Source organism: Mus caroli, chromosome 7, assembly GCF_900094665.2.
Source record: "Mus caroli chromosome 7, CAROLI_EIJ_v1.1, whole genome shotgun sequence".
In the NCBI taxonomy this organism is placed as follows: domain Eukaryota; kingdom Metazoa; phylum Chordata; class Mammalia; order Rodentia; family Muridae; genus Mus; species Mus caroli.
Window position 1 is genome coordinate 120,618,332 of NC_034576.1, and position 10,845 is coordinate 120,629,176.

The 10,845-nt window shown below is 50.9% G+C and overlaps 1 protein-coding gene across 4 annotated transcripts in view; it reads right to left on the reverse strand.

Annotated features, from left to right (window-relative positions):
- The window catches only part of Syt17 (synaptotagmin 17), a 65,767-nt gene extending 56,306 nt beyond the window's left edge, over window positions 1-9,461 (reverse strand). The window contains exons 1-3 of one of the 4 annotated variants that reach the window (XM_021168402.2): window positions 9,053-9,461; window positions 4,482-4,504; window positions 3,706-3,854 (exon numbers count right to left, since the gene is read on the reverse strand). Coding sequence is in view for 2 of the 4 variants with exons in the window: in XM_021168400.2 (XP_021024059.1) it covers window positions 3,706-3,854; window positions 4,482-4,499; window positions 9,053-9,067 (182 nt within the window). In the remaining 2 variants the exon portion in view is untranslated. Of the gene's footprint in view, window positions 1-3,705; window positions 3,855-4,481; window positions 4,505-4,684; window positions 4,939-9,052 lie in introns of those variants that run through there. The other 3 variants (XM_021168401.2, XM_029479142.1, XM_021168400.2) reach the window with 3 other exon arrangements.
- Window positions 9,462-10,845: the final 1,384 nt, after the last annotated feature.

The window sequence follows — 10,845 nt, forward strand, 5'->3', positions numbered from 1 at the left end:
TGAACAGTGGGATCTGCACTCTGGTCAAAGCGGGCAGGGAGTGGTGAGTGGCACCTACGGTGCCCACAAGCTCTATCTCAGGCTGTTCTCTGGGCCATCCTGCAGTTAGCTATCATGAACTCCCTCCCTTGCAGATGGGAGGCGCAAGCTTGTGATGGGAGCTGCTTTGCCCATTGATGAACCATGGCATTCCAGGGGATCCCAGCTATGCTCCAGTCCAGCTGCATGTGTTCCGTGCCACAGCTGGGCATCCCCCGCGCAACCCATGAGAACCTCGCCTAAAGTAGCTACTCCATATAGACTTGCTGAGCACGTAAACAACCTGGCTTTCCTTCATTCTCCCATAAGGATCCTCCTGGCACTGCTTCAACAGAGCCAGGTAAACAGTGAAGCCACCAAGATCTTCACCTATCCGTATGACATTAATACAAGTGATAATGAGTACAGCATCCCCAGAGATCTCACCCAGAACACACAGAGGCACGTTCATCCACCACGTGGCACAGCACAGAGATGAGCCCCAGATGTCATGACAGGAACAGCCTCTCTCAGCCCAAGCACTTGACATTTCTACTTCCTGTCTGTTTGATAACATGTAACTGCCCACTTGGTAAACAGATCTGGAGAAGACGCAAGCTGCAGATCTGCCTTTTGAACAATTGAACCTGCCTCCCCCCCACCCCCCATACACATTCCTGCCCTTCTTGACATTGTGTTAGATGCCAAAATGAATGAAGAGCTGTTTAGGGTCTCGGGGAGTCTGGTTCACATTGCAGACTGTCCAACTCCAAATAGTGCAGTGCAAACTGGCATAGCATTGGTGGGTAACCTGACTCCCATGCTTGCTCTGTGTCCTAGACAACACTGAACAGTCCCTGAGCCTATTGACAAAAGCCCATCTAACCCTATGACGATGTCAGTGACTCACACACTATATGCACTCAAACAAACTACAGGGCTGGAAGATGGTTCAGTGCGTAGCATTTGTCACATAATGCTAAGGATCTGAGTTCAGATTCTAATGAAGGCCAGCATTCCTACTGTAAGATAAGAGGCAGAGATAGGGACCTGATGTATGTAGTAGAGAACAGCAAGACACCTTGTCTTGAGGTAAAAGGTGAAGGCTTGTCCCATGACTTCCATGGGTACTCACAAAATGTACACATGTGCACACACATACCATACACCAAAGATCAGGGAGGACGAGGTGAACAACTGCCAAGGGAACTGAGCCTCACTTCTCTGTGTTGATGACTTAAGACGCTTTCTCAGTCTCCTCCTAAGGTTTGTCAGATGGTCAACAGGCCTTTCAACTTTACACTCGGACACATGCACACATTTGTGCACATGCATGTATGTATTTGGATGTCTTTTTTCCTTCTGTTTTGTCTCCCATTTGAGAATCAAACCTTGAGTCCCACTGCAAGCACTGAACTCCATCCCCAGCCCTTGAGTTTCTGAGACAGAGCATCTCTGTGCGTCCCAGGTCTGGGATGCACGATCCTCCCACCTCTGTTTTTAGGACTGGGAATACAGACGAGACACTGTACCTGGCCATCAGCTATTCTATTGAGTGACTAAGATATGTGGCTTTTTAGGCTCCAAATGGTCTGAACTACTCTGATCTAAGGACTCTATGAAATGGGATTGTCTGTCACATCTCAGTTCTGTGCCACCTACTGGAGTCAGGCTACAACTTAGAGATAAATCGTGTCCTCGAGATCAACACAAGGTTTCTGTTAACACCCAAAAAGACCGAAAGGATGCTTACAGATCTGCTCCCGGGCTAAATACATTCTGAAGAGAGCTCAGTTCACATTTGTTTTTGAGACAGTGCCTCACTATGTACCTCAGGCTGGTCTTGAACTCACAATCCTCTTGCTTCTGCCTCTTCAGACCTGGGCTTAAAGGTATGCATTACTATAGCTAGCTTTCTTCGTTTACTCTTAATTACAGCCTGTAAAGCAAATTATTTTATGATTCTCATTCTCTAGTTGAGATAATCAAAGACAAACCAGGATTTATAAAATCATAAGGCCGGGGGCATAGCTCCGTTGGTAGACTGCTCACCTAACATTCTTAGCCCTGTGTGGTGGCACATGCCTGTAATTCCAGCACTTCGGAGGTAGATGCAGGAAGAGCAGAAGTTCAAGGTCATCTTTGGCTACATAGCAAGTTCAAGGTCAGCCTGGGCTACCTGAGACTCTGTCTTAAAAAAATAAATAAAAATAAGCAAGGCCACCAGGCCTTCAATCCCAGTACCCGAGAGGCAGAGGCAGGCAGATCTTTGTGAGTTCAAGGTTAGCTTGGTCTATAAAGAAAGTTCCAGGGGCTGGTGAGATGGCTCAGTGGGTAAGAGCACCCGACTGCTCTTCCAAAGGTCCAGAGTTCAAATCCCAGCAACCACATGGTGGCTCACAACCATCCGTAATGAGACCTGACTTCCTCTTCTGGAGTGTCTGAAGATAGCTACAGTGTACTTACATATAATAAATAAATCTTTAAAAAAAAAAAAAGAAAGTTCCAGATAAATCAAGGCTACACAGTGAAACCCTGTCTCAATAATAAACAAACAAACAAATAAATAATGGATGTTCCATCCATTTTGATCATCAACAAAGTCTCAAGCACTGTTAAGAACTTTTCTAAACACAAATTCATCAAACACATGTGGTAAATACTAATTTTTTTATTGTCCCATTTTACAGATGAAAAAACCAAGACTCAGAAAAGTCAAGCAACTTTCTCAGAGCTAGAAAGCTGTCGTAGAAACTGAACCTGATGGAACTCACACTGACTTGAAGCCACTGTGTTCTGGCAACATCTGAAACTTGCTTCTAAAAAGAGCACACATGCCATGATCCCCAACCCAGAGGAAAACTGGGGCTCCAGGGACTTCTGGGATTTCAGCCCCAGACTCCGATGAGACCGTTTCAAGTGCTACCCCTGGATTCAGTGGTACCCAGGGCCATCTCCTCGATGGGCCTCCCTCCCAGAGTTCCCAGCAGCTGTTGTTGATTGCTAGGTCTTTCCCAACCCTGGTCTCCTGGCTCCTCCCCAGTCTCTGACCACATCCCTCTCCCTGCCACAGAGAGGTGGATCAGACATGTGGCTGTGCTTCAAAACTGCATTCCCAAAATATCTGAGAGACTAGCAGATGGAGATGTTGTATTCGGGTGCAGGAGGGGAGTGGATTAGAAATAAAATGAAAAGAGCTGGGGTGAGCACTGCCAGCACTGGATGCAGTATGCATGGGCTTGGGCATCCTTTCCTGGGGTTATAAGGCCTTATTCAGGCCAGCCAAAAGCAGCATCAGAAAGGTGGTAGCAGCTCAGATTCACCAAGCACATACTTGGTGCAGGCCTGGGGCTGGGCCTTATGTCAGTCTGCCATGCTGCCTGGGAAGGAGGCACTTAGACACTGCTACCTTCTCAAAGTTCTTCAAAACAGAACACAGATCCTTTTCTGCTTGGATACTTAGACTACTTAAAGTGTCCCCAAGATTAGCATCACCCGGCTAGCATCTCAGAAGCTTGGTGTGAGCAGGAGCCTCACCACCAGCTGGTCTCACCAGCTGGCCCACAAATGAGGGGGCATAAAGAGGCCCTTCTTGGTTATGTCCATGGAAACTCAGTGTATCCCCCACCCTGCCTGCCCTCCAGGGGAGAGGCTGCTGGGAGGTAAACTCCCAAGTGGGGTACTCACAGCCATGGAGGAGTCTGGGCAGGGAAAGGCCCCAAGATCTCCACTTCATCTTCACTGGACTGGCAGCAGCTGGACTCATAGCACCTCTGACAGCAGTGTTGGCAAGTCCAGCCGCACAGCAGCACGTCAGAGATTCTAGAAAGCAAGCCCTGGGGCCATTGGGGAGAGAGAGAGAGAGAGAGAGAGAGAGAGAGAACACCGGAAATTATAAGCAGCCCATCTGGGATTGTCCCACCCATGATAAATAAATTCCCAGATAAATGAAAATTCCTAGAGCAGAATTGCTGGTAGGAGAAAAAAAAATTTTTTTTCTCTCTTATTTATGCACTGTGGCATACGGGACAGCAAACAGAAGTGGCTGCAGATACTCAGAGCAAGCCGAACGCTTGCAGGTGTTTGCCTTGGTAGTGTATGTGTGCCTTTCTTGACAGGTGGGTGGTTATCACAACATAGAGAGGGCCAGACAATATGTTCTCAAACACACAATGCATAGGGTTCTCTCCTGGCAAAAGAGAATAGGATACTTCAGGAAAAATAGCCCCAGGGACATGCAACTAAACTGGGGGAGACCGGTTGAGTTGGGACACACAGGCTGTCTGTCCAGCAATGCCCTTTTTGTCAGGGTCTCCCTTTTGGTAGAAGGGAATAGAAACTGTACCCTTGTTAATACCCTGTGACTCAGTACTCAATCATGCCCCAGCCCCACACCAGACACCAAACGGAAAGGCAAGCATTTGATTAGAATCCAGACCAAACAGATGATTGAATTAACCCACCTCGTTCAGTGGTTCCAACTGCCCTTTTAGAGAGCCATGGTGAAGCCAGGGTTGGGCGGGTGGGAGAGAGAGAGAGAGAGAGAGAGAGAGAGAGAGAGAGAGAGAGAGAGAGAGAGAGAGACCAGTTTAGCAATATTCCAGCAACTCAAAGAACAGCAAGACAAAAACAACAGAAAGCAGCCCGAGTCTTCCTTCGCACTCACCATTCTGGGGAGGGAGCTGACTTTACTACCAAGGTATGGCTATGTTTGCAGGGCTGCTGGGAGCCTCTTGGTTAACTAACAGCGAATAAACGGGAACTGTGAGCGTTTCCATTTGATGTGCACCGTGTGCTGTTATGAATCAGAGCGGGTAGATAGCTCGTCATGCTACTCAGCACACAGCCACACTTCAGGGGACTCGAAAACCTTCTCAGACTGAAATAGCCAGAAGCCAACCCAAGAGGGCCTGATTAGCTAAACTGACAGGCTGACTCCCCCGCCCCTGCCGGGGCCCTACCTTCCAATCCTGCTCCAATCCTGCTGGTAGAGAGCATCCTTCGACCACCCACAAATGGGGGAGGGGCTAGGAGGGAGCAAGGAGCTGATCCTCCCTCCCTGGTGTGGTTCCACTCCTTACCCCATCTTCTCCCCATAGGTCCCTGAGCTCTAAGCCCCCTCCTCTTCTTCCAAGAAGGACTCCTCTATGGACCCAGGATTCATTTTCTTTTGAAAAATTATAACATTTCTTTTGTGTGTCTGTGTGTGTGTGTGTACATTCACACACATCCACGACACCATGTGGAGGCCAGAGGATGAGTCTCAGGAGATCTCCTCCACCTGGTTCCAAGGATCAAACTCAGGTCATCAGACTTTGTGGCAAGCACTTTTGCCAGCTAAGCCATTTTTTTTTTTTTTAACAGACCCAGGATTTCATGATTTAAAAGGAAACATGGTGGTATTAACCCACTTGGCAGTGATGACCAGCTTAAGACAGATCCTAGACAGGAAGGGAGGTGCAGCCCAAGTCAGGGCTTTGGGGTGCACAGGGAGCCAGTATGGAGACCGTCTGGGTTTCTTCCCAGATGTTAACATCTCCTTGGCTCTTGCTCACTCCCACCCTTCCTCATAAACAAATCAAGGTGAGCCCTCTAAGGCTGGAGATAGCCCAGTCCCGCTCAGATCTAATACTGTAGAACTTCCCCTTGTGTTATTTTTTCCAGCTGCCTTCTGCCTCCAACATATGATCCTGGCTCCCTTTGCCCATGGGTTGCAGTTTTCTTCACAGACCTCGTATATGCTTGGTTGCTTGCTGGCTGTTCTGAGATGGGGTAACCTGTGGCTCAAGTGAGCCTAGAACTCTTCATTCTCCTGCTTTACCCTCTCAAGTTCTGAGATTATAGATATATACTGTCATTCCCAACTTGATTTTTTTGTAAGTTAAAATTAAAAGAGAGAGAGAGAGAGAGTTTAATTTTTCCCATGTATTTGTGTATACACATGTACATGTGTGGCATATGCACATTTCCCTGTACGCAACTGTGCACACCTGTATGTGGAGAACAGAGGTTAGTGTCAGGTGCCTTCCTCAGTTGCTCTGCCTTATTTTTTTTGGACACAGGGTCTGGACCAGGACAGAATGTGGAGCTCATCAACACGAGGCTGGTTGGCCAGTGAGCCACTGAGTCCCCCTGTCTCGGACTCCCCGGCACTAGGGTAACACACTACCACACTCAGCTTTTACATGGGTGCAGGGGGTTTGAACTCAAGTCAAAAGGGTCCAATTCTAAAATAAACATTTTTAAAAATAAATTAATAATAGCACAGGTGGTGGTTCTATTAACTTTTAAAACTCAAGCTCCTGGAAGTGCCATGGACTGCCTCGTGGGAAAGCACTTAAGGGCACTCACTAATCACAGATCCCTCCAAAGCTCAGACTCAGCTGAGTACAGGTGGGCCACAGAGCATATGCCCTAGTGAGTTGGGAAGGAGGTAGGCTCTGAGCCTGGGTCATTTTTTTTTTTATGAGACAGGACCCTTGGTATGAAAATGCTGTATGGCTCCCAACCTCAAAGTAAACACAACTTCTCTGTGGCTTCTGAGACAAGGCGATTTCCCCTAGGTACCAAGTGGGGCTAGCATGAAAAAGGGCTTAAAGATTTTTGACATAAGCTAAGCACCGCATGGTGTGTACCCATCAAACCGGCTCCAGGAGTCTGAGACAGGGAGGTTGTGAATTGGAGGTCAGCCTGGACTAGACTGTGTTTCAAAAACAAAACAAAACAAACAAAAACCAAGAGAGGTCATGTGGGCTGGCTGAGTGTAAGGTGCTTACCATCAAACCCAGTGATCTGAGTTAAGCCCCCAGGACCCACAGGATGGAAGGAGAGAGCTGACTCCCAGAGCCGTTCTGTCACACACGCCCTGGTGTGTTTGATCCTCCCCAATCCTCCGGTTCCCCCTAAGCACCCCAAAGTGAGAATTTGGATGTAAACTATTACGTTCCAGCTGTCTATGACATTCTGGCAATTTACAGGTGTGTTCTCAGGACATGGGTGGGCAAAAGAGACCCATTTAGCCTTTCATACAGCCTTGGTGAGCACAGAAAAGCCACTGTAAGCTCCCTCGATGGCACCCATCTTTCTCAAAGCTCAGGTGCAAGATGGTGGCCCAGGAGCAACCCAAGGTGGAGACAAAGGGGACAGAAAAGAAGCCTTAAGTCCAGGGCCTCATTCTGCCTTGTCACACATCCTCCGGGCTAAGTCTTCTGATACCGGTGGAGAAGTGATTCAAGCTAGGGATCATGAAGAGAAAATCCCAGGCACACAGGGAACACAGAGGAATCAGAGTTCAGAAGACTCCAGCTCCCTCTAACCAGCCCTACCGCAGGCTGGTGCATATCCTTCCAACAGAGAAGGACCCCTGTATTTCCTGACTTTCAGAAAGGCCCTGAAACTCATTGACCAAAATAAATAAAGCTTTGAGGGTGCATAGCCATGCCCACTCTCTGACCTCCCTTTGTGCTTGCTTTTTTTTTTTTTTTTTCTGTTTTCCCAATTGGAAAACTGTGACCAAAGAAAAAGAATATTACGCTCTGTGTCCCGTAGAAGTTCAAAGACTTTTTCTAAGAGGGAAGCCAGGACCATTGAGACATTTGACTTCCACATCTTCCTCCCAGCCTACAGTTTAGATCCCACCTTGACTGCTAAGTAGCTGTGCGGCCTTGACAAGTGACTCAATGACTCTGTGCTGACTACTGTAATCCCAGCACTCAGAAGACCGAGGTGGGAGAATCAGAGGCTAGCCTGGACTACATAGCAAGATCCTGCCTCAGAAAAAGAAAATGTCTAATTCAATGAAGAACCATAAAAGCCAGTCTCGCTGTTCTCTGCTCACTCTCTTGGGCATCAGAGGGAGCAGGGATCGTGACCTACACATCCTCAACGCTGGTCCATAATTGGTGTCAGCCAAGTGTTGACAAGCAACTATTGAATACATATTCCAACAACTTTCAGGACACAGATGTACAGTAAGTGTGACCTTCATTGAACTTGAAATCAGGACCTAAGCAACCAGTGACAAGGCAAACCATTCCTGGAGAATCAAAGCTAGAGGAGGAGAGGGTCCGCTTCTGCCAGGTGACAGACTATCTGAGGAACTGGATGGAACAAGGGAGAAGAGTTTGGTGGTGGTGGTGGGGGGTGTCTGCAGTCCCCACTCCACCTCATCCCCAAGCTGAGACTAGGGGACAAAAAGTGAGTTCCTGAATATGGGAGCCCCTCTGCTCATCTCCCCTATGGCTAGGGGCAGGCAGGCAGCCCTAGATGCTGCAGCTCTTCTAGGTCTGTTTGCGAGGTGGGGGGTAGGAGTCTGACCGTGTGACCTTGGCATGACCTGTCATTACTTTTTGTAAAGAAACTGGTTTCTTTGTCAAGCAGCACAGTCCACCCCCACCCAACCCCTCTAAAGGAGTTGGGGAGGGGGGGAGGAATTGGTATTTCTGGGAGTCTTGGGGGCGCTCTGTGGGAGGCATGGGGGGGGGGGTCCTGCACTTCACAGATCTCAACATACTAATGTAACCGTCCCCATCTCCCTCACCAGTGTGCTCTGGCCTCTGGATGTCCCCACCCCTCTGCACCCAGCGCCCGGGCAAAGGATGTCCTTGTCCCTCCAGGTCTGAACAGCTGCCTCCAGCTGGCTCCACCGGCCAATTAGTCCGAGCCGTCACCACGGCAACGGGCGCTGGCGGGCCGGGTGGCTGGCATGCCCCGGGTCGCCCTCTACTTTCCCCCCTCTGGGGTGGGTACCTGGGGGTAGGGGGTGAGGAGTTGCAAAGTCACCTCGCGGTCTTCCCTCCCAGGGAGGAAAGCGCGAGGGTGCAAGTCCCACACAGGGCCCCTGACCTAGCTCCAGAACACGCACAGGTGCCTGCTCTGGGACACCCGTTGTTTTGTTGTATTTTCGTGTTTTGTTTTTATTTTATCCAGTAAGTTTGTAGGAGCTGGGTGGTGCGCACTCCCGCGGCGCGCGCTCCCGGCGGAGGGGGCGCGGTCCCCGGTATTCCCTGGCCGTCGCCCCCAGCCACCGTCCTACCTGGATGTACGCCATCTTCGCCCGCGCTCACTCACTCCGGCCCGGGCATGGCGTCGCCACAGCCCCTTTGCCCTCGCCGGTCCGGCGAGGTGGCACAGCCAGCCGGCAAGACATCAGTGGGCGGCCGGGTGGCCCCAGACGTGACTGGCGTGGCTGATGAGCGGCGCCCGCCCCTCTGCTGACCGCCCCGTCCTTGCCCAGCCCTGCGGGGCCGCCTCCCTGGAGCGCAGAACCTGGATGCCCGAGGTCCTCCGCTTCGGTTTCTGGTGGACCGGCACCCACATCCACACCTTGGGGTGCTCCCTGGTTGCAAAAAAGCTGGAGCGCCTGGCCAGGGAGCCCCGGGAGAGCCGCGGGGACTGCGGCGACCCCGGCGCAGGCGGGGCGGGCGACGCCAGGGCCAGAGCGCGGGAGGCGGGGGAGGGGATGGGACCTCAAAGGGGTGGGTGGGGGCGGTGCCCGGGTCAGCGCTGCGGGCAGGCACCTATCCACTGCCTGATCGACAGCAGGGCTTTCGGAAGACTGCGAGGCGGAGGTGACACTGCGCTGCTAGCTGTGGGTCTGGAGTTGGGGTGTCCTCTCCATCCTGCCCTCTCCCCAAGCGGCTTGGCGAAAGTTTTATACCAGCCGCACCCGATGCGCCTAGAACCCGGCTGTGGAGTGTGTAGAGGCTGAAGGGCGAGCACCACCCTGGAACCTGGTAGTCCCCCCACCCCAGAGCAGTACTGTGGTAGGGGGATGCTCACTCTCGCTAGGCTTTGCGTGGGCCCCTTTACCCTAACCCGCTGGGCTGAAGCCCTGGACGCAACAGGTCTGGCGAAGGGTGGCGGCGCAGCGCCACCCAGCGTTTGGCTGCTCCCGGGGGCGTGACTCGGCCGGATGGCATCTGGGACCCATGTCCCGGACTTGTCACTGCGATTTGGCTTCGCCTGCCGGCCCTTGGGGCTGAGCCCCAGCACTGGAAGATTCCTAGCATATCTTCCAGCCCAGGGTCTCCATCGCAAGGACACCAAGCTTGGCGCAATCTTCCAGCTAAGGACCTGAAGTGCACCGTGGTCCTCCTTGGGTTTCCATTTTCCATGCCTGGCAGCTGGTGTCGCTGCTCGCCAGCTCATCAAGCTTGTCACTTCAATCTCTTGATGTCCCTGTCCTTTCACCATTAAAAATGGGGTCAAATTTCTGCCCAACCTAGCTTCCAGGGGAGATAAACGAGTAAAAAAAAAAGCAAGTAATTAAGTATGTAATACACACAAGGAAAAAATCTAGCTTTTGGGAGTACGACATTTGTAGCACAGCACGAGACATGTTGAATAACGCATCCCTTGAGCCTAACAGCCATCACCTTCATTAGAGCAGCTGTGCTGTTTGTAAGAGAATCCGAGGTAGAGTTTGTTGACTGGTAGCCTTCCCTCAAAGTTGGAAGAGTGGGAAGGGTCGGTGGACCCTCGCTTAGATTCTGGCCACTCCCTCCTGCACCTCCCAGCCATTATATGTAATTCTACCCATCTGCATGAACCCTGTCCCAGAGATGCTAGAGTCTACGTAGACAGACTGTGCAAGGTTAGTTGAAGCGAGGTGGGTTGAGGAAATGACCTTCATATATGCAGCAAAAGGAAAGAGAGTCCCCCCCCCCCAGCGGTGCAGCTGCTTTGGGGTCACCCAGGCACGTGAAAGTAAACCACATAAACTCTGGTTCTCCAAGCTGGGTTTCGGTGGCCTAGCTCTTTGTTTTGTCTTTGGAGCCCTTTGGATAAAGTGTTTGTGTTTGTCTTGGGAAAGATACATTGAGGGTA